Here is a 23910-nt window from a genome sequence, read left to right as displayed (position 1 = left end):
ACTCTTCGTGTTCTTTGAGACCCTTAGGTGTGGCTGGGGGAGGAAAGCCCCTGCTGGTAGCATGGATGCCGAGAGTAATCTTCCTCTAGGCCGATGTTACTTTGCTGATACAGTTTGGTCCTGTGTAAAGCAGATAATGCTGTACAAACATTTATTTAAACTAACTGAGAAGCTGTTCTGTGTAGGTGACTAAAATAAAATAAACTCAAAAGAAAGATTTGTAATTTGTTTTCTGTCCTACACTATATATTTTTCTAAATGTTAGATGTTATTCTAACAAGGTGTTGAGTGTCACCTTGCAAAAGTTGAGATCAGAATAGGTAATTACAACTCCAGTTTCTAGTGCTGCAGAACATCTAGCTCTGAGAATGAGGTACCTAATCCTTATGTGGAATCTCCTTTTCAACTTTAAACAGGAGTTAGAGACAAAAGGATAAGTGAAGATCTAACATGTCTCTTCTTGTTTCTTTTCCTTTTAGTGCATTCCACAACAGAAAAATGACAGTGACTGTGGGGTTTTTGTGCTCCAGGTAAGAGTACTGCGTTTGAAAAATCAGTGGCCTGCATTGTTCATAGAGTAAAGTATAGTCCCTTTTTTCAATCAAGCCTTTTCCTTTTCCTCAGTACTGCAAGTGCCTCGCCTTAGACCAGCCTTTTCAGTTCTCCCAAGAAGATATGCCCCGAGTGAGAAAAAGGATTTACAAGGAGCTGTGTGAGCGCCAGCTAATAGACTAATAAAATGCAGCCAACCTAATTTCTCTGGCATTTCTGACAAGTTGCAGCTGGTGTTTGTGTACTTGAATTTCTGAAAACTTCCGTGAATTTTGAGCGATTCTCAGCTGAGTGGTGTGGCCACTGTTGTTACCTCAATTTTTTGACAAGCTCTTTGACTGGCAGAAAATAACAGCTGCCATAAAATATTCCTAATGTCAGTTTGGTTCTCTTATGTTTTTCCTGTATTTAATATTTATTATCTCAGCATGCATATAGGCAAAGCATGCACTAAACCCATAAAACTGTAGATTTGGTGCACCTTTGAGATGTAGCTAGAAATTACAAATACAGATGAATTTTTCTGGAAACATAAAGATGCATGATATGTTTTCTGATGCAATAATGCTTTGAATGTATCAAAAAAAAAATCAATGCCATAAAAAGAACAGCTAGAGCCTATTTGATAGTTCCATTGTCCCTGTTGTAGCTGTATAATACTGAATTACCACTTTTTACAGCGGCTAAATTCATCAACGGATTTAAATTGTGGAGACCCCCTTTTTTAATAGTTCAAGTTGCTATTAAAGTTTGGTCTGTTAACATTTATCCAGCTGTCATTATCACCCTGTCCCTATAGATAAAAAGCAGCCTTTGCACAAATAAAGCTTCGGCACTTGTCTGTGTGATAAAAAGTACAAAGGTGTTCGGTCAGTCAGATTGATGGTATGTTCCTGTGTGCTGCAGAAGTCTCCATGATGTGTATTGAGGGGAATTATAAAGCTGGCCCTGAAGAGTCACAGCTTAGATACTAAGATAAACTCCTTGGCTGTAATTGTTTAAATATCAGATGGCTTTGACTTATTTTTCAGTTCCACAACATGCAATGAAATGTACCATTTCAGTGACTCTCCCTTCAGCTCTGTCTTTAAACTCTGTCTTCAAGCTTGTCATATTTGACCTCCCGTTGGCTTTTGCCTTTGTTCAAATATAAATTAATTCATCTCTGCTGCATCTGCTGTTTGATTGTCTCAAACATTCCTACTTTTATTTGCATTCAGTGGCACAGACAGGTTTGGTTGGGAATAATAGTACTCGTGGTGGGTGTTTTACAAACCCAGCAATGTCATGTCATTCCCCTCCAGAGGGGCAGGAAGCTGAGAGTCCACCACTGGACTTTGCTGGGTTGCTGCACTGAACAGGGATACATGAGGGCAGTGGATCTTGAGACTTTTGGGGGTTCAGCCTGATCTGTAAATTGTGACGTGCTTCTTGCTAAAGAGAGCTGCTTTTGTTTGAAGAGACTGTTATGTAGGATTGCTACATCAGCAAATAACTTTGCTGTCTTTTTCAGTCAAATTAAGGAGTGAGCCCAGAGGAAAACTATTTTCAGTGCTAAACATCATCTGTTGCACAGCTTCACCTTGTGTCTGTCCATAGCCCTGACTTCTGATGGAGGAAAACCACTTTAAGTTCTCTGTCTTGCAAATTAATTCAGGCTTGAGCTAAGCCAGGTGCAAATCCCTCCTAGATTATGGGAGGGAGCAGGGAGAAGTGAGGGAGTGCCAAGCGCAGTCAGGCTGTGAGATGGAAACGTGTGCGTGCTGTGTTGGGCTGGAGAAGGACGTCTTGCGGTATCCTTGTGTGTTTCCATTTCCCCTTGCTGGCAGCTGGTAAGGACTGGCTTAATTTAGAATGATAAGGAAGGCATTAAGCACTTGGTTAGATAATTTAAACAAGGAAGTTACTGAATCAGAAAGAACCTTAAGACCCAGACTGGCCAATAATACATTTGCCTGTCGTATGGGGCAGAGCACCCCACAGCACATAGTTTCTTTGTGTTTCCCTGCAGTATTACTGATATGAACAGCAGTACCTTCGGGAGCAAGTGACTATGAGCAGTGGAGGGTGACTTCCATGCAAATTGAAGCTTGGGATGTAGTTCCTCATGTGCTAGAGTAGAACATGTAAGCCAGTGTTGCCATTCTTCTCTCTGCATTGCTATCTCACAAACGGTCCAAATGCTTATACTGCAATGTGGTGGGATCAGCTGAACTGATCCAGGCTAAAACTAACCCAGCCGAAAGGCTGCTTTTAACCCAGAGGAGAGAGGAGTTCTCACCCTAGTGTGACTTGTCACTGAAAGTGTATACCAGCATGAACAAAGAGGGAGAATTGGGTGGCCAGAAAGAGACTTGAAAGCAGTGCCAACTTTGGGTATATGCAAGTGAAGCTATATCCCCAGGCAAGACTCCCTGCAGAAAGGATGTGAAATGCAGAAAAGCAATACTTGCATAAACAAGTTGCCTTTATTTTCAAAACTTGAGCTATTTGGTAAAGAATGTTAAAAGGCATGGTTTGACAGTGTACCAGCCTGGAATACTCAGTGCCTCCCACAAGGACCCTTTTTTTTATTTTTTTGTGGAAGTTGCCTTGTTGATAGTTTTCATTGCATGGGAATGTGCTAGAGCATCAGACAACACACAGTCCTTTCCTGAAACTTGGTGCCTACTACCAGTTGGTAGGAATCCATCTTCCTCTATATGAGAGGTTGTGAGGAGTTTTTAATCATGATCCCTTTATCAGTGGCATCGGTAAAAGCAGAGTATTCCTGTGAATTTAATGGGAACATGGATGCTTTGAAATGACTGCATGTGTGTACCAGACCATTTGATTAAGGGGAGGGAGGCTTGCATTTGAATCTGCTGCCTTGTGAACTGGGGAGCAGGGCGGGGAGAGATACATGTTGGAAAGTACTTCTTATGTGCTTTCTTGTCATCTAGAGGTTTGCCGACAAGTGTTCCAGTTGGTTTTGGGTCAGCCCAGAGGAGCTGCACTTGAATCTCCAGCTGTGAACACACCAGTGAGAGGCCTCTGAAAAAAAAAAAAAAAAAAGGAGAGGAAATTGAAAACAGAGCTAATGTAAGCAAAGTATGTTGGTGCAGGGTTAAAATTAATCACAGGCAGTCAGAATCTCAGACTCTGTAATGGTGTATCCTGTGAAACTGGACTAATTAACTCCTCCTTGAGAATGTCTTTGATGCCTTAAAGGAGATGGACTCCATAATCTGTAGTCATTTTACCAGTTCTTAAAACATTCAGAACTATGTAGAATGTTTTTATTATGAGAGGCACATTTATGTGGATGTAGTTATGGCTGTTAGCAATTCCATTAATGTGATCTTCAGAATTTCATAAATCACTCTGAACTGGTTTGGCTGATGCTTAAATTTCACGACTTGTTCCAAAGAGATTGTCTCGCTGTGCTGATTTATACAAATAGTCCCAGAACTGGAGAAGTCTCCATCTCATGCGCGACAAATTTAAGCTACCTGAGTTGTAATAAACCTTAAACTTAATGGGAAATAAATTACTAGTTTCCATTTTATTTGCTTTAATCTATAGTTTAAAATTACTGTGCAGCTGATATATATAAAAAAAATGCAAAATGTGGCCTTGATCCTGCAAGGTAAGTAGAGAGATACCTTTTGCTGATCCGTTAGACAGTTGCAAAATGGAGACTGGACCTTTGTGCTATAAAATATGCTGTTGATCCGTTCTTACCTGGCCCTCTTGCGTGCAAAGGTGATATTTTGAATGTTTTCCTTGCACTGATTGCTGAGCCAGACAGGTTTGGAAAGAATTGCTTGCTTGTGTTCAATCTCTAGCATAATGCTTAACCTGTCTTTACTTTCTCAGGGTTTTGATTGGCGTTATCTACTGCAGCATTTATACAAGTCTATTTGAATATTTAAAACTTGGGAAGTGACACAGACTTAACTCCACTGAGCAACCACTGTGTTTTGTGGGTGTGTTCTTGCATCAAATGAAGCCCATATTCCTGTGAAGTTATAAAATTGAGTTTTACCATAAATGCTATTTTCTTTTAGTGGTTTGGTTTCATTTTAATTTTAAAAGTGACTGATGTGATGGTTGAGGGAGTGTTTGTAGCAGCTTGTTTGGGGATCTGTGTTATTAGGAGAAACCTCGCCAGCTGATTAGTTCAATAACTCTGAACTGTACGCTAATGATGCTCTCTGTTCATAGCACTGCAGTGAAATTACTTACTGTGGTTTGAGCAGTGACAACATACAAGATTGGAGATGTCACCTAATGCATAAATAAGGGTGGAAATGTTGCATTAGACACTCTAGTAAGGTGGCATTTAAAAAACACAGATCTGTCAACAGAACAGGTAGAACTTAAATTGCTTTTCCAGATCAAACTAAATTAATGCTCTTCTTGTAGTGCTTGTTGTTTTAGCTCTGTATAGAGTTAAATCTTGTCTTTGCTGAATTGTACAAAGCTGTATACTGCTTGTAAATTTGTGGTAATGGGAGGAATGAAGGCTTAGCGAATGTCTCTTTAAACTATTAATCATGAGACTGGCAACATCATTGTCTTTATTACATTCATAATTTAAAAATTCTATCATGGAGGAGGAAACTTGTATGCTTGTTAAATATATTCTTCAGTGGAAAGTGCTAAGAAATCAGATTGTTAAAGTACAGAATCTTAAGAGACACTAGAGCCTTGCCAGGAACAATAATTACTATTTATATGTAATAGGCATTGGGAGGGAAAGAGATGAGTCTGGTTTGCTTGTGTCTGAACTTAATGGATTTTATGAGTAACCGACTAGAAGGATCTGGGGATTGAATTTCGTTTTCAGAGCATGTATTATTACAAACTATAGAGCTAAAAACCGTTGCAAACCGAGTGAAATATCTTGAGAAATCAACTAGTTTGTTGTCTCTTAGCACAAGTAAGCAGACATGTGCAAAGCAGCTCCTGCTCCTGCTTGAAATTCTGATGAGTTTTTATTCTTAATCCTGGTGCTTGATTTCAGCTTTGCTGGTAACTCATCTCCCCTAGTGTGGCACTTCCTGGAGGCTGCAGACCTTAGGTTACCTGGGGCTCTTTATGAGCCACTTTGGGAAGTGGCCGAGAAGAGAAGGGATCAAAAATCCATTGGGGAGTCTGTTTGCACTGCCTCGCGATAAATGCGTTGTGGGAGGAAGAGCAAGGGAGAAACTGAGCTTTAAATAAGATGTATTTAACTGGATAATGTGGGTCAGGTCATGTTTATGGTACATGATCGTGATACAGACAAGGAGCCATCTTGTTTATGGAAACCTTTGGGTGAGTGGGAGAGAAATGTGGGGAAGAGATGCTTGCTGCAGGGACGATTGCTCTGCTGTGCACATAGGGACGCTATGTCTCACTTCAGGCCTGTGCATTTCAGATGAACCTAATGCAGGCAGCAACTGCAGCAAAGGAAGAAACTCCCTCTGCAACATTCAGCTGAACATCACGTTTGTTTAGGACAATCGTAGCTTGACAATTTATCCTCAGCATCTGACAGCTCCAGCCTATTGAAAAGCAGACAAGCGTGCTGCTGCTCCACTGCAAACGCCAGGGCTGCCCCAAGGCTCTTACAGATTAAGTCAGTTCCAGCTCACCTTTCAGTTCCTGGCTTCTTTGGGGTTTCAGGTTGAGGGTTTTTTTGTTTTTAAAGAAATCTGAGGTACTGAGAAGTTTTAAGGTGTATCTTCAATAAGTACATTGCCTTCTAATTCAGGAAACTTGTCTTTGGAGATCTGCTTTCAGTTTTGCATACTGAAATGCTTCTCTTTCTCACGCAATTAGTACAAGGCAGCAATCTTTACATGCTGCTATTAATGGGCAGAAAGAGACTTCAGGGCTTAATTTTTGGCAGAATTTTGTGGTTTGTCCTCTGGTGAATCACACTTCAGATGAATGTTTTTTTCCTTTAGAACAAAAATATAGCTAAAAGATGCCGAAAAACTTGAGGCTAATGAAATGCAATGCCTTCTGTCCACTTAGGATTTTTGTAGACATTTGATTGTCCCCAGACAGGATGTCCAGTCTTCAGAAGGGACTGGATTTACTTAGGGAGAATCGATGCTGTTTAGCAAACAGGGACTGGAGAGTTTCAGTTCCTCAAATCTCTATTTGATCATTTTACCAGAACATGCTTTAGAAGCTGAACGGTTGGGTACTGGTGAAGTTCTTGGCAGGGCTGTAGCTCCTGGCCTTCTGTGGCTCTGGGGATACCCTGGGTGCAGCCTGAGTTGGATGGTTCATCCCGGGGTACTTTTTGACCACCAGATGTCACGCAAGGACCATCAGAACTCATGTGTTGCTACACTCTCCAGCTCCCTGCTCATGGTTTGACCAAGCCATGATATCTTCTGGTTGCGTGTCGCCTGCCACGTTGGTTGTTGTCTTCTCACACATTTCTCATCAAAGTCTGCACCACACTTGCAAAAAGAATGTGTATGTTAAACCAAACGCCCTCCCCCACTCCATCCGCCATCAAATCCACTGAAAATCCCTCTGTATCAAACGTGTAAGTGTTTGGCTCCAGCACGATTACTCTGGAGTCCCATCAATTTTACAAATTGGCTGGAACATTTTTTGGTAGAGAAGTCTTGCATACCAGAAGTCTTGAGTCTGATCAAACTGCTGCCCTACTATAGATCATACTGTTATTTTTATAACTCTGCATTACCATGGCAAATTCTGCTGGTGGGGGGGGAGAAACCACATCAGTAGCAACTTCTGTCTGATTTGTGGTCATATGCTTATAACTTGACATGGTTTTGCAAATAACTGAACAAAACCAGGAATTCGTTTAGGGGGAAGAAAAACAGAACTCCAAAAAACTGCTGCATCGAATATCTTGTGTGGAGAGTCTGACTAGCTCACAATTTGGATCTCTTAATGGAAAATGGTTCAGAGCAGGAATGGGAACCGATTGCCCTGTGTTAGGCAGTGGGGGCTGTGCTGTGGCTGTCAGCCACTGCCAAACACTGTGGCAGCCTCTGGGCCATGAATTTTTTTGAATTTTTATTTAATTGCTAGTGTCTGCTCAGGCTTTATCCTAAATTTAGTAACATTCAGTGCTGCTTTTTCTCTGTAATACCTTTATAAATTCCCATATAATTTGATCTCTAATTTTAAAGCCATCTGTCATTTTTGAGCTGTATATTTTCCAGCTTTAAAAGGTCTTGTTGAAGGAAAATTTAAATTCAAAGCCTACTGAAAATGCATTTTTCTTTAAATTATTCATCGGTTAAAATGTCTTTGAACTTGCATTTGTGTATCTAGAGAGACTAGTGGGACAGATGGTGGGATACCTGGTTAGTCCTTGCACCGATGCCATATCCATGCACTGCTCAGCTTGGCTGCTGAGCTCCTTGGCAGCACTGGGAACTTGCTGTATCTACACCCCACCCTGGTACCAACCTTCAGAGGTGTCCGCTGTCTGTCACATGCCGTCCTGTTCACTAGGTGGCATTGCTTCCTAGTCTATAAGCTTTTAAATACTTTAAATACTTCATTAATTATGCTAATCCACGAGGTGGACAGAAAGTGAATTGCACAGTGATGGTGTTACCCTTGTGTCCTTCTTATTCCAAAGACTATGCTGGCTGGATTTCTCTGGTTGACAGATCTGGAGCAGTATCCTGATCTCAGGTGGTGAAGTTCTGGGTCTAGGGATGGCTTTGGCTTGGAAGACTTCAAAGACCCCATTGGGAAAATACTGCACACACTGACCTTGCTGTTGGCAGCCAACGCCATGGTCCCAAATTCATCCAAGTCATTATCCTCTTCAAGTTGTTGACTTGGTTTATCAACTTTACTAAAAAATGCTAAAGTAATGTACTTGCTGCATGAGGTAGCTGGAGTGCGGCTGGTGAAGTCTTGCCTGTCTTAGCGTGGGAGCTAGTTGTGTTGACGTAGGGATCCTTTCTGACATCTGACCAACCATGGAGACAGTAGGAGAGCAAGGTGCTCTGGACAGTGATGAGCTACTGTCCATTACCTGGGTGCTTTGACAGGTAGCCCTGTTATTTTACATTGTTCTGCCCTTCCCTGCCTTTTACCATCCCTCCCTCCTCCTACGCCTCCTCTTAGCTTTAATGATCAGATCAGCCAATTATGGGCTGAAATGTAGTGGATTTAAGATGCTTGTTTGCTGCCGATGGCAATTAATTGGAGCCTTTGGTAGGCTTTAAAATGAGAAGAGGAGTTTTGGCTTTACAGGTTGATTTTAGTACCAGGAATACTTGATCTGTCCCTGGGACAAATCAAGAAGGAAGACAGTAAGGTCTGTGTAAGGTGTAGCTCTTGCCTTTGTAGGTGCTGGGCCCGGGGTGTGTGAAGTTGTAGGAACCTGCCAGGCTGAGAACTGCCAAACCCACTGGAGGCGACAGATGCAAAGTGTGGCTGAGAGCAGGGCTCTACATGCTGAGGAAGGCGCTAGTGCCGCTTCCCAGCCCTTATGTAAGTAATCTTTCACCCTGGAGTTCAAGAGTATTTCTCAGCTTGCAATATTGATGCTCTCTTCACTTTGCAAACCAAAGCATAACATCTGAGTTTAGACTGGTGATGCAGCTCAGTTCTGAGGGGGGCAGGACAGTTGTGCCTCACCTGATGCTGGAGCCACACTGGGCCTTGCTGTGATGAAAAGACAAGACAAGTTTTTGAACATGACCTTTCATGAACGAGCAAGATAAAAATAAATGTAAATTGAAGATCCTGTTTCTCATGTGCATTTTATTAAAAACTACAGAGTTGTTCATTCTTGCTGTGTAGTGTAATTGCTAAAACATGATTTGTAACCAAATATAGCTCTTTGCATTAAGTATGGCACTACTTCTTACTAGGGAGGATGATATGGTAAAGGAATGCTCATTTAAACAATTACATAGTACAATTTCTGCATTCAAAACCTTACTTTTTTCACTTTTAGAAAAGCAGGCTTAACCTTTAGATGCTTTTTAACTTGAATTTTGTTGAACTGCACTTGGATGAAGAACAGTATATGATTAAAACAGGCGATATGCTTTTAAAACTGGTTAAATACAGAAATGAAGCTTGTCAAACTGTGTTTTGTATTTCTAAGTGATTGGGTAAAAGGTAATGAATGTGACAGATTCTAGTCACAACAGCATGATAACACTTCTCATCAGGTGTCCAGGGCCACTGTAGCCAATGAGAGGATTTCCAGAAGACAGGTATCAGAGATCAAGGTCTTACATTTGCTGGTTTAGTACCTATGGCTTTTTTAAATGCTTGAAGTGGCTGTTTTTCCTCTGAGTTTCTAGAACTTGTAGGACGCATCCTTCCCCAGCAGACTCAAATTTGTTGGGTGAGCAAGAATGGAAACTTTTGCTGGCTTCCCAGTTCCCTCTGAGCTGGGCTGGGTGAACATCACCTTGCCCTACAGTAGCTGGACTGGAATCTGGTGGCATTAGGAGATGGGTTTTCTGAATGACAAAATCTGTAAATATTTACAGTGAAGTATATAAATCCATCCTTTATTCCAGTCTAAAGACTGACATGATGTTCTAGTGCGGGACACAATGCACTTAAGTAGCCGAAGCGTTAGCTATATTTTAAAGTTAGGGATGCTGCTTTCTGGTTTTGTAACCTGTTAAAAATCCCACATCCCTGAAACCATGATGACAGAGGGGCAAAGGCAGCATGTCTTTATTTATTTAGGTAATAGATTACACCTCAGTTTTTGCCTTGGTGTGTGGTGTTGCATTTGACTTTAGAAATAGATTATCTTTAAAAATTATGTGAATATTTGACTCAAATTGAAGTCAGCCTTATTTTTTTAAACTTGATTGTCGATGACCCATGGGAATCCAATGAAGGCTGCGAGTTGGTTGCTGTTGTGCTACACATGGCATGGTTCCCAAGACATCCCTGTTTCTCTCTTGTCCTCAGCTGAAGGTTTAAACATTCACTGGCTGAAACTCAGGGTTGACTGGGGAGCCAGTGTGTTGTGGCAGTCCTGGTGAGCAGGAAAATGCCTTTTCAAACCTAGTCCTCAGGTTTCCCAGGGACTTCAAGAGCCAGCTGTGTGTGCACATCTTCCATTCCTAAGGACCACTCTTGTGAGAGCTAGATATGAGCTGCTTCAGAGATGTGTCTGCAAAGCAATAGTCCTGGAAAAGGGTAAACAAGTTCCCTTTGATTGAGATGAACGTCTCCAAGAGCCTGTAAATGGTTCTGGGAAGGACCATCAAAACTGTCCTCAGCCCCTCCTCGGTGCCAGAGGTTTCATCTGGGGGAAAAGAACAATTCCAGTTAATTTGAAATGCTCTGAGGAAACAATAACTTTTATTAGATTAGAATTAAAATTGGAATTTTTTAGAGTCAGTGGAAAGTCTTGTATAGTTTCAGCCTTATCTAAACATAAATATTGAGTTTGGTTAGGTGTCTCCAAAGTCACACTTCTGAAAGCTCGGTCAGCAAAATGCTTAAAGATTTTATTTCTGTCCCAAAGGTGAAAGAAAACAACTTCGAAATGTCAAAAATGCTGTTACCTGACAAGCTCTATTTTTTGTAAGGTCAAGAAAAAATGATGGATACTGTAACAAGTGTTTGTGCTGTTACCTTTTAAAATATATTTGTGATGCTCAAGTTCATAAACGTAGCGCATGCCTTTCAGAGCTAAAAAATAGCAGTGAAAAGCAAGAGTCCTTGGTCTGTTCCTCCTTGTTTCTTCTGAAATCGATTTTTGGTTTAAGTTCCTCTGGTGTAAATAATTTTAATGAAAAGGGGAAAATTGCTAGGTAGAGTTTATCATCTGGGATATATAGGCTCAGATGGTTTCTTGAAATACAGAAGACAGGTGAGCAGAGCTTCGAGTACCCTGGAGAAATAGCACGCAACCCTTTAGAAAGGAAATTTAAAAGAAGTAAATCAGATGTCATCCTGCAAGTAGGCTGACCTGGTGCAGCTCCGAGGGAGAGGGTTGGGGCTATTGCGGTTCAGACATTGCACGGCCAGGTTGTACCCGCGTGTTTGATAGCTGCTGTAGCTGAACCGTAGGAAGGCAGCAGGCGTGAGGCTGCAGCTGTGCCCTCTGTGCGTGGGAGATGCTGCGGGGGCCAGACCCCTCTCTTACAGCCCTCTGAGTGGGGAAGCAGGAAGGGGTAGGAAAGCTTAATCCTCCTCGCTTTATTTTCTCAAAACTGTGATCCCAAGAGATGGGGGAAGCACATGTTTGTGGAGAGGAGGGGGAATCAGAGATGCTGTGGAATCTCCTTCTCTGGAGATATTCAAAACCCGCCTGGACACGTTCCTGTGCAACGTGCTGTAGGTGAATCTAGCAGGGGGATTGGACGGGGTGATCTCCAGAGATCTCATACAACCCCAACCATTCTGTGATTCTGTGAATAAGGGGACTTGACCAAAGTGGTGATCCATCCCATGGGGATGTCCAAAAGTTTTAAGTCCAGCTCAGCACAGTATTTGCATTTGGCGATAAATTAAGCCAATTCCTTGCTTGGATCAGATCGCCTGTTCAAAGGATTTCTTCTGTAGAGCACATTTCTGTTGGGGTTGTGTGAAATTGTGCTTTTGGTGATTTCGAGGTGATACATCTAAACTCCTGCCCTAATCAGCAGGATCCAAGTTAGTTGCCAGACAAGGTGTCTCCGGGAGAAAGGGTTCTTGAGAAAGCAAGGATGCTGAGTGAATAGTGTTAGTACTGTTGTCAGTCCTTCTGGGAAATGGGGGACAATCCTGTCCCAGCCCCAGGACTGGGGAAAATTAGAGGCAGCTTTTCTTCTCTGTGCTAATAACTCAAGAGCACCTGATGGTATCCGCTGCTGGCAGGACTGGAGCTGCTGTGAGTCTGGACAGAGGTGTGAACATCCAGCTTTGGTCCAACTCCTCTCTCAGTGACAATGGGAACTTGAGTGTATGGCCTATGGGGACTAGGCTACTCCTGGCCCCTCTTTCCCTTTTCCTTGATGTTCACATTTGCTCTGTGCTTCTGATAAACTTCGATAGGTTTGAAGGAAAACCAAAGAGAAGCAGAAACACTTGAGTTGAGTTAGGGACTGCCTGTGTCCCAGCCCATCTCCTGCAGGGAAATGGTTGCATGCAGGAATGCATGTGTCTGCAGAGCTTTGTGCTATGAAAAAGCTCTTTATGCTTTTGCTCCTTACTGCTAAGCCATCCCCTGAAAATTTAGCATGCATGTCTCTTGTCCAGCTGCTCCCTTACCTTCATCATGGTCCCATAGAGCATCCTCATCCCCCAGCCTTTCAGGGTTGGGTACAGATAGAGCTACCAGCCCTGATTGTTCCCCCAGTCACTTGAATTACCGATCCCCTCCGCCGTTACCTCTGCATGGTTTTGGCACAGTGCTGCCCAGAACTGTGGTCATGAGCCTGTTCTTGGTCACGGTTCTTGTTGTGCCTCTCCATCAGCATCATGGTGGCCATCCCCAAGGCGTTGCAGCAGCCAACAGGAACCTCTTTGCTGTCTCCCTCAGGCATTAGAGGGGGTCTGTAATGCTTTGCAGACCAATTTTCTCTCTGTTATTGTTTTAAACTCCCTATTAGCCATTCCTGCTTCCCAGGTTTCCGCGTGTTTCAAATTATTTTCCCCAGAGGCATCGACGGCATTTTTCCAAATTGAATCTCATTTATTTTCTACCCAGGTTTCCAATCTCTCTGGGGCCCTTTGTATTATTTCTCGGTCCGCACTGCCATGTACAATATATCCTAATTTAGTATCGTCTGTGAATTATATTACCATGCCCTTTAGTTCCTCTTCTATTTAATGAAGATATTTCCAAGAAAAAAAAAATATCTAAACTATGTTTTATTAAAATAAGAAGGTAGAATCTTAAAAACTCCTTTGTGGGTTTCCAATATGAATTCTAAATCTTTTTCAAAGAAATCTTTAGCATTTTAAAAAGAAATTAAAACATTCAAAATATCAAAGTTGGTAGTGTAAAAATTAATCAGTTTATCAATTGGTTGAGACCTCTGTCCCTGTACAGTAAGCTCTGCAGAGTGCTCTCTCCAAGGGTGATGGAGACACCATCTATGTATTTGATGCAGATATTTTTTTAAAAACCAGCACCAAACATATGTTTGAATTTCTCCATAAATTTGTTCCCTTTCCCTTGCTGACCTTTTTGGGTTTGCTCTCTGTGGCTGTTCTAGCAAACATGTACACTGGCAGGAATGATGCTGAAGCAGCATATTTTAGTGCAAACGGTGCAGGCTTATTCATAGGAAGTGATTTTCAAATTCATAATCATGAATATTTGCACTGTAAGGTTGATTCTGTTGTGAGCTTTTTATTTATAAGCTAAGAAGCACTGCCTGTTGGTGCCAGGCTAGGAAAACATCGTGTCTCCATGACGGGGAACGAGTCATGCTATGGAAGCTGTATGTCCTATCAAAACAGCTCAGATTTCCGACCGTGAATAGGGAAATAGCACTGTCAGCAGGCAATTTGCTGGAGATACGTATCCTGAAATATTTGCTGCATAATTTCTAGCAATGAGCAATTTCATGGAGACTATGATCTGCTTGTGAAGAGAAATAAGGTGTAAATTGGATGAATAAATTGTACTCTGCAAATGGTTTGCTGGCTCTAGAGGACTTTTCTCTTCTTTGAGAAAGCGCTGCAACTCACTGGTGTCTCCAGTCCTCTGTGTATTGGCAGTTTGACCCCGCATGCTGGGGAGAGGCATCTCAAACGCCCTGTACTTGGGTACTGCTGACTGTACCAGCCCCCAGGGGTCTGTCTCGGCAGCGGGCTCCTGGGGAACCTGTGCCCCTCAGGTGGAGGCAGCCACACTGAGCAGGGCTGTGAAAGTTGCCAGCAGTCACTTGGCAGTCACCAACTGCTGGGGAAATTCCCGCTCTGTTTTATCCCTGAGAACATGTGAACTACAGGGATGTGTTGGAATCGAGACAGGTACTGCTGTGCATCTTCCCAGCCCTTGGGGAGCACGGAGGGCTGGTGTTGGACCCTACAAGCTGTCCCTCAGTGTCTTGGCTAACAGGCTTCAGTGCCTGCATTTCTATGACCCCTTTCGATTTGTATTGCTTTGTTTCGGTGTGATAAAATAAGCCTTGTTCTCTGCGGCTGTAGGGGCTTCCCCAGGGATGAGGAATCCCCTGGTTCCTGGGGCTGTGCCACAGTGCTGTGCTACGCATGCCCCTGCCACCTCCAAGGGCTGGGTCGGGGATGCTCCGGAGCTGCTGCTGCTGGTGTGCAGCAGCTGTAGGAAATTAGAGGAGCCTTGGGGCTATTCTGGGAAACACCAAGGGAGATTCCCAAGGTTTCCGGAGCAGAAAACTGGCTCAGAGCTGCCTGCCTCTGTGCCAAGCGGGGCTGATGTGGAGCTGGGCATGGAGCCCCGCAAAGAGAAGGATCCTGCAGACAAAACAACGGCATCCCACAGAAACAGTGCAGTTTGGGGCTGCAGAGACCAGTGATGGTGGGTCTGGTCCCAGTGCTTGGGAACTACAAGGTAGGCTCCAGCCAGGATGACTGGGACATCCCTCGCATGGCACACTGTTGGGTGTGTGGGGCCAACAGCAGATTTGGGGCAGGGGGTATAGGATATCACGTCTGTCCCCTGGATCAGAGAATATGTAACTGCTGCATTGCCTTGGAGGATTTTGAAGGCAGTAAAGGTAAAACCTTGCCCCGATCACCATTAATTTGTGGAGATTTTAGCCCTTGGGACTTTTCCATCTCCGTTTCTGTCTCTTGCCTACAGATAAAATCATTGAGTGGTTTGGGTTGGAAGGGCCCTTCAAAAGGTTATCTAGTCCAACCCCTTGCAATGAACAGGGACAGCTTCAACCGTATCAGATTCTCAGAGCCCCATCCAGCCTGGCCCAGAATGTTTCTAGGGATGGGGTATCTACTACCTCTCTGGGAAACCTGTTCCAGTGTTTCACCACCCTCACTGCAAAAAAAATTCTTCCTTATATATAGTCTGAATCTACCCTCTTTTAGTTTAAAACCATTACCCCTTGCCGTACTGCAACAGGCCCTGCAAAAGGTTTGTCCCCATCTTTCTTATAAGCCCCCTTTTAAGTACTGAAAGGCTGCAACAAGGTCTCCTTCGAGCCTTCTCTTTTCCAGGCTGAACAACCCCAACTCTCTCTGCCTTTCTTCACAGGAGAGGTGTTCCACCCCTCTGATCATTTCCAACAGGTCCATGTCTTTCTTGTGCTGAGGGCTCCAGAGCTCAGTACTCCAGGTGAGCTCATCTTGTGAATGGGGGCATGGTTCCCTTTAATTTCACCTGAGCAGATAAGAACCCAATTGTTTGTCCCTACATGCTAATCCCTGTCTTTCCTGGAGCAAAAACCTTCCAAAAAGAGGATCTAAAAGCCACAGTCGTTTGAAGTGGTAATGCTTGCACTGGAGCTCCTACATGAGCACATACAGGTGTGGAAAAACGCTGGGTCCAGCTATCTCCTGAGCAGCTTGAGTTCTGATGAAGCTGCACTTCATTTGTTCTACCTGAAGGCTGGGCCCACCTTTTGTCACTGAAACCGCTTTTCATTTAAGTCCTAGTCATGCTGGGAGGCTACAGCTTGATGGTAGGTATTGTATTACTAAGGCAAGTGTTTAGAGAGTGGCACATCCTTGGGGAGAGGGGTGGCTTTATCCCAGGGGACAGACACAGACCTGTCCTCCCCCTCTTGTGCCATGGGCCAAATACCGAGTTCTCTGACCGAGCATCCTTCCTCTCCTTTATCAATAATTTTAATCGTTTTAATAACGTCCCCTTGCACGGATAGGATTACGATTAGAAAATGTCAGAGCCTTGTTATCATCTAATTAGAGTCACATTTCAGCAGAACAGAAAGGAAAAATCTTCAAGCGCTGCCTTGTGCAGTGAAATGGGAAGAAAGTGATGATTTAAACCAGCTGTGAGCTGAGCTCCGGCTGCAGTCCCGACTGAGACGTGGGGCACAGTGCAGGACATGGCGATGGTCCTTGGTCAGAGCCCTCCGAAGTCATCGGTGTAAACTGCTCCCAAATCTCTTTTGCAAAGCGAGAAACTTCAGCACAGTCCAGTAAAAACAATCCGGCTGTCAGGTTTGCCATCTAACAGCTGAGGGGGTCAGAGCAGCAACACAACACAAACCAAAATAAACACCACCTTGGTCTGCCAAAAAGCCTTTATCACTCTTTTGGGAGAGGGGGAGGCACTTTCAGATGGCTTTAGCTTTTCACAATTTTTTTGTTTGTTTTCATATGTTCAAATGTGAGCGGAGAGCTAGGATCTCTTCCCCCTCTTCTCCTAATGCCATGGTGGCAGGCAGACGTATGTGGAGTTTTGTTCGCTTAGGAGAGCCTCTTTGTTTGACTTTTGTGAGGAGGAGATCAGAAGGACAGCAGGGAGAATGTGGTGTGTGCGTCCCCTTAACCCTTTGGAAACTGCCTGGGATATTGTTTTGGCTAAGCTCATCCTCTGGCTTTTGCAGCACATCCCAGAGAGCATCCTGTTTGGGGAGGAGGATGCGTGGCTGTGGTGAGGGACAGGGCTCTGCTGCAATGCTGGGCTATCCGTGTCTGCACAGGTTTCTTGGTGGCATGGTGCCTGGCGGAGGGGCGTCTGGGCTCCTCCAGGTTTAATGACCTCAAGCACTGCAGCAAAGCATGAGCGATACTGCAAAGTGTTATTTTGTGTACAAATAAGGTTTCAGAAGTGCTGTGGCCACTTTGCATCCCAGCTGGCCACAGGGAAGACAATACCTGCGCCAGCCCCTCGATCCCTCCATGCGGAGCCCCCTCTGGCAGCTGCCCCGCTGGGATGCTGCCTGCCAGCCTCCCCAAGGAGGTAATGTCTGGCAGTGACGTGGGGTGGCCAGTGAGGAACCATAAAACCCAAACCTGCTGCAGCTGTGAGCCCCGGCACAGGCGCTGGGAGCTGGGGGTTGTGGTCCTGCTGACATCCCTATGGGATGAGCAGAGCTGCCTGCATTTGGCCAGATCATAGGGTGGGAGTTGAAAAACAGAGCATTTATCTCAAAAGTAGTGCCTGATGGTGCCTTACCCCATTCTGTAGGGATGCACCGCTTGAAGAGTGAGCTTAAAACCAGCAGCATTACCTTTGCTTTGCAGATGCAGGGCCTGATTTCCTCCATGGATTTAGCAATCTGATCACCTCTAAGGGTCTGGGTTAAAGCAACCTTCCTAGGGCTGAAATGTGTCTCCCTCATGATTCCTGCCTTTGGGAGCCCATGAAGGATCAGAAGGCCCATGGCCACCTGTTTTTCTGGTGTTCGCCTGGGACTCGCCAGCATTACACCAGCATTTCACACCAGGAACACCTGCCATGTGGAGAGGGCTGGACCCCGCACCGACCAGCCTCACTTAATAAATAACAACAGTAAAAATAGTTATCGCTTAAATAGTGCTTTACATCCTCAGGATGCTGTAAAATCCCAACTGCTTAATCACAAGCCATTCTCTTGATGTTTACAGTGAAGTGAAATTTTTGGTCTCAGAGGAAAATGTGTTTTCTGGTGCCAAGAGCTACAGGCGACTGGGTCAGCAGCGCTGCCGGGGAGGGCAAAGCCACAGCAGAGGCAGTGGAGGCTCAGGAGTCTCACTGGTGCCTCAGAGGGTCTCAGCCCACAACTGGCGGCTGTTTGTGGGCCAGCACCCAGCCCTGCCTTCCTCGCACCACCGTTTCACGGCTGCCTTCGAAACTCCTGACATTTTGGGACTTGCTACATTTAAACAGGCGGAGAGTTCAGCCGTGGCCGCGAACCCGCCTCGGACAGTGATGGCTATTGGGAGTGGCACTGAGCTGCCCGCGCTGCGCTGGGGGCCAGCGGTGGCATTTCTGCAGGGCAGCGCCTTCCCCCTTCCCAATTAGGGGTGCTGCTAATTTTAAACGAGCTGCCACCACCAAGTAGGAGCACTTTCCAATATCATCCAGCCTAAGTGTCTTTGGTGAGAGCTGAGGGTTGAGTGTGAAGTGGATCCAAGTCTCCAGTCCCTGACGTTTCAGGGCAGGGAGAGTCCTTTCCTTCTGCAAGCTGGTATGGGCAGATTTGGAAGGGAAGGATTTTATTTGGATCAGTGTTTTCCAGAGCTCGGGGAAGGAGAGGGGGTTTTACGTAATCAAAATGAAAACCATCTCTGATTTCATTTTAAAGCATGCTAGAATGTTTCATTCAATCTGATGCACAGCATTGCATTTCATTTTGCATTTTAATTATTTTTGTGATCCTTTAATTAGGCTAATGTCAAAGAAAAAATGTTTTTCTCAAAACTGGTAGTCAAAATATTGTGAAGATCATCTTTGCCTCTGAACTGCTGCTTAAAAAAATTAGACACTGCTCTCTTTCTAGAAACCCAGGTTAATTCCTGTCTTTACAGAGTTTCCATATGCCTTGGGAGTTAAACTTAAGGAGTGCTTAAAAAAGAAAAAAAGCTCTTGCTACTCAAAAAGTGAGCACTGCAGCCTTGTGATCCAAGGATGAAAGAAGAGAGGGTCTCGTCTCAGACCTTTCTGTCTCCCCAAAAAGCTCATGGCAGTGGTAGGTCTAGAGGGAGCTGGAGTTCTTCAGTGGATGAGGTGCCGCTGACTTTAATCAGTAGGTGAAGCTCCAGCAGTGGCAAAATCTCACACTGCCTGAGTCATTGTTCAGTAAGAGGACACAGCACAGGACCTGGGATGGAACATCTTGAGTAATTTCCTGCTGCAGAGGTTTTTTTCCCCCTGTATCGCTTAGCTGCTGCTGTGGGCTCCGAGTTTGAGGACAAGCCCACATGGAGAGCGCTAGGCTTGGTAGCCAGAGGGGTGAGCCTCTGCCAGCTCCAACTTTAAGCCCCACTACACTGCAGATATCCAAGATCATCTGACAATTTCCCAGATTTTAGTTTCACTTCAATGCATCGCTTTTGTCAGTCAATTAATAAAACAGAATGACAGTCTTTAAAATACATACATGTTTACATAGTACTATGGCCAGTAAATCCCACTCTGAAGTCTCATGGGTTTCCCAGAACCATCTGGGCATATTTGAGCTCAATGTGTTCCTGTGCGTAGAGGCAAAATATAAATTATTTAGAGGGAAGTGTTAAAAATCTCAATGGACTGCTATAGCTGCACCACAAGCTCAGGGGACAGACGCTTGGCTGCTGGTCTTGTGCTGTTTATTGGTACACAAGAATCACCAGTGCCAGTATGAAGGAGACCTTCAGACCACACTGAGCCTTAAGTGAGGAAACCACTCATCTTTTGACCACAAGCAGGGCTCGGACACCACAAGATTTCACCTGAAGAATGCCCTGCTCCATACAAGTAAGTTTGGTTTTGTCACCCTGCGGTACTACTCCCTGCTTAGTAGTCCACCAAGGCTGCTGCACCCTCAGGGTGTTCCTGAAGCTTGTGTTGGATCTTATCTTCTTGGGCTCCAGGGACTGGTGGCATCCCTCTGCCTGATGCCCACATTGGGTGCATGGGCTGACGCGGGTGCTGTCGGATACAATGTCCATCTCCGCCATAGCTCCCATTTAAAAAAATGCAGGTGATGGGAGGAAGGTGCTGTCCTGGGATGGAAGGACATCTGAGTGATGCTGAACCCATGAGATGAAGGGAGATTTTAGGAAACTAGAATATTATTTGGGAATTTAGCAGCACCCTTACCACCCCTTGGAGGAGGTTATCACAGGCCTGGCAAGGTATGCTATTGCTTTTTCTAGATCCCTTCTTGGTGCTGCAAGTATATAAAGTTCAGTTTATAATTGGATTGCTGGGTATCAGTTCAACTTTATATCAGGCAAAAAGTCTTGTTGGGATGCTAGGAAAGTGGGCAATGAAGGAGCTGGCTGCTGTTGTATATGGCTTTTCATACATGATGTTGAAAGGAAAACAGGTACCAGAGACACCAGCTGCTTTGGGGAAGTCTTACAGTTTGTTAGCAAGACGGAGGGCTGTGTTAGCAGAAGGTAACTATACATGGGTACAGCATGGCAGGGCGTGCAATTGAACACCAATCCTCTGCACACACAAAGCAGTGTTTTACCAAATGAATGCCCTTGGATTGACTCAGCTGGTGGGAGTGTATTTCCCTGTAGCATTGACCTGCTCTGAGCCAGGCCTCGCAGGCTTTTCTCCATGTTCATATGCCTGGATGTATTTTCTCTGCTCAGACGATTAAAAATCAGCACTCAGAGAGTTGCAGAACAAAACGCTTTCCTTGAGATGGCATTTGCATTTGAAAGGCAGGATGGCCGTTTCAGGGACTTTGCTATTTCACAAACTTGTTCTGTAGTGTCTCCTGGCTCCATTCTCCAGTGCTTAATTTGGGGCTCCATGCTCGATCCCAGCAACCTGCATCTGGCTTGAAGCCAGCCTTAATTGTCCTGTCTTGGGGTGGTTCAGAGAGCCGTCTAGCTCTGGCACAAATTACAGTGCTCAGAGGACGGCTGTAATTTCTGTCCTGCTGCCCCCAGTTCCTGGGAACTCTCCTGGCAATCAGCAAATGATATGACTCACGCTCAAGGAACCCATATCCACTCCAGCCTAGCGTGACATTTTGATTAGTAAGAGCTGGCATCAGAGCTGAAAGGTTCCTGCTTGTGTGCCAGGCTGCATGCGTTATTATCCCACTGCACTGGGCTCTTGCTGTAGCATTGGGGAGTGGGTAAGTGCCCCATGCTGGGGTGCACACTTGCACCTCACCTTCCATGCCATGTGGGAGGAGCTCCTGCTGCCTGTGACCTCCCTGGCCACCCAGGAGAAAGCTCACAGCCTTGCTCTTCCTGTGGGACCAGACTCGGTCCCCAAGGGGCAGATTTGGTTGTATAAGCAGGGCTTTGGTGTCGTGTCTTTGTAACTCAGCTTTGCCTGGCCCCTCGTTTCATTGCACGTTCGTTTTATGGCTGGAAGTTGGGCTTTGTGTGCCTAGAAACGCAGGCACCTTTGCAGGAGTGTGACTTAGGTCCCCAGCTGTCTGGGCAAGATGGGAAATTGCATTCGCTCACATCTATATACACGTACGCGAGCTGGGTAATGCTTAGAAATGCATGCTTTTATCAGCTGTGCCTACTTCTGGAGATGCCTGGTTAATTTATCAACTGAGAAGCTCCATCTTGCTAAAAGTCTCATTTCCATATTCTTTCCAGATGGTCAAGATGCCACAGAGACAGTTTCTAAGTAAATAACTTGCTGCTTCACACAACCTACTGTCAGGCTCCCAACTAGCTGCCCCAGATGGCTGGAGAGTCCAAGGCAGTACCTGGGTCGTGAAAAGAAGCACTGAGTTGCATGAATAATGGAAAAGGTGTGGCTGTGGCGCGGTTGAACAAAACCTCTCCATTTGCAGCTCCAGATCCGAGCTGAAGGATGAGGGGCTGCTGGAGAGTGGCAGTGCCGGACACTGGTTCGTTACAGCGGGCTGGTGCCGCAGTGGCGCTGGGGATGGGGATGCTCCGCAGGAGCCTCGCTGGGCAGAGGGTGGCCGTGCCAGGGTGCTGCCGCAGGAGGTTCAGCAGCGATGCAAGGCTCAAGCTCCCATGCAGCACGTTTTTCTTTTTGCTGCCGCCTCATTGCAAGTTAAAACCAAAAGGTTAAAAGTGTTTAATTATGCTGATGCTTTCCCAGCGGATTAAACAAGAGGATAAATAGACTACAACGTGTTATTTTGGATTGGATGTTGTTTTTTAAACAAGGAGAGGGAAGCAGGAGGCTGCGGCTCCTTGGCAGCTGTCACGCGTTTTGCTTTTGATGGTGTCAGTTGTGTCTGTTAGGAGGTGTTTCTCTTGCCACTGTCAGCATTTTCCGGGGGAGACTGAATTCATTGATACAGTCTGTTTGCTGTCCACATATTCACAGTTCATGTGTTACATTTTACATAAAGTAAACTTAGCAAGGGGAAAACTAATTCTGCAATTCTTCAAAGCTAATGCACAGTAAATGTATTCTGACACTGACAGGTATTTCTTATTAAATAGCTCTGAACTGCGGTACTAGGTTTTGCTTAAGTGGCATTATTCTCCCCAAGCAAAGACAGTTCATTTATTAGTCATTCTGAAAACCAAATAACAAATATTATTCTCTAAGCAAACTAAACAAACCATTTAAAAGAGGCCTGTCTGAAATGATTAAAGTACAGTGTCTGAAAAGCAGCTGACATTTTAGTGCCAAAATACCATATGGAGACTCAAGTGCTTTATTAACATCCTTTGACCTAAGCTACAAAATCTCCCAACACCTCTGAGTGCGTCGGAGCAGCTTTCCTGCGTGCAAGGGAGAACGCGGAGGCAAATCTTTCTGCCACTTCTTAAGATGTCATTTTGGCACACCGAAGAGCGAGGTGCAATAATTGAGGGGCCGGATGCAAGCAGATTTTTTCGATTTCTGCCAGAGATATGCTGTAAAATAATTCAGTGAAGCTGAAAGCGCGGGCTTTCCATTTACACCATAAAAAATAAATATATAGTGTATGTCTTGCCTTCTTACAGCTCTGTCTTTTTCTCTTAACTAAATATTTCCTTTCTTCTGAGCATCAGACATTATTTCTAGCTTTCAGGCATGCAAAATAAAAGAGTGCGTGCACATATATATATTTATTTATGGTCTATGTGGGGCTGTGTTTGCGTATCCCCAGCTCTGCTCTGAAGATTTCCTTCAGGAGCAGGAAAACAATTTTGTACTGCAGGTCAGACAGAATAACTGATACCACTGTTTACAAATCTCTGCTCACTGGAGAAGCTTATTAAGCCGCAGCTGGGTGAGAAAAGGGCTGTTCATCCACAGCGCGACAGTAAAGATACGGGTAAGCGCTCATGCGGATGCCATGCCAGGTGCTGATGGGAAGGGCTCCGGTGAGCACCAGGGAGTCGTTGGATGCCAGGAGGAGCAGCGCACTGGAAGAGCCACTCAAATGACCTGTTATAAATCATTTGGTCTATTGTTCTCAGCCCTTTCTGTGCACAAAATACTTTGATCTGACCTATCTTTGTCTTATTTTTTTTAAACAAATGTTTTCATTACTCATAAGAATTCATCAGACAGGGAGAGCAAATAAGTTTTAGCCTGAGGTTTGTTCACGAAACATCTCTTGTGAGTGCGTCCTTGCTGGCTCTGAAGCAGGGCAACCTGAGTCGGCAACAATGAAAATAATATAGAAGTTATGTGAGTTTAATAAAAGACTAGCAGATACTGAGCTGATGTGTGTTATTAACTTGCTTCTCTGGGATTAGGTAGGTCTGGGTAAATGACGTGGGTTTGGTCCAGGTTTGATTTCTTTCAGTGTTGTTCCAGTGACAGATTACGTGACATTGGGGATTAGCCTGATGACATTACATCACCAGGGTAACGATGTACATGCTGATGTCATTCAGGACATTTGGTTG

At 44.6% G+C, this 23910-nt stretch overlaps 1 protein-coding gene across 2 annotated transcripts in view; it reads left to right on the top strand.

The window, feature by feature from the left end:
* Positions 1-23560, top strand: part of SENP5 (SUMO specific peptidase 5) — a 36818-nt gene extending 13258 nt beyond the window's left edge. The window contains exons 8-9 of one of the 2 annotated variants that reach the window (XM_009559266.2): positions 480-530; positions 625-23560. In XM_009559266.2, the coding sequence (XP_009557561.2) occupies positions 480-530; positions 625-735 (162 nt within the window). In that variant the 3' untranslated portion in view covers positions 736-23560. Of the gene's footprint in view, positions 1-479; positions 531-606 lie in introns of both variants that reach the window. The other variant, XM_054074170.1, reaches the window with a different exon arrangement.
* Positions 23561-23910: the final 350 nt, after the last annotated feature.

The sequence above is a fragment of the Cuculus canorus genome, chromosome 9 (assembly GCF_017976375.1).
Source record: "Cuculus canorus isolate bCucCan1 chromosome 9, bCucCan1.pri, whole genome shotgun sequence".
Lineage (NCBI taxonomy): Eukaryota > Metazoa > Chordata > Aves > Cuculiformes > Cuculidae > Cuculus > Cuculus canorus.
Note: the sequence above shows the minus strand (reverse complement) of the source record. Positions and strands in the feature narration are given on the sequence as shown.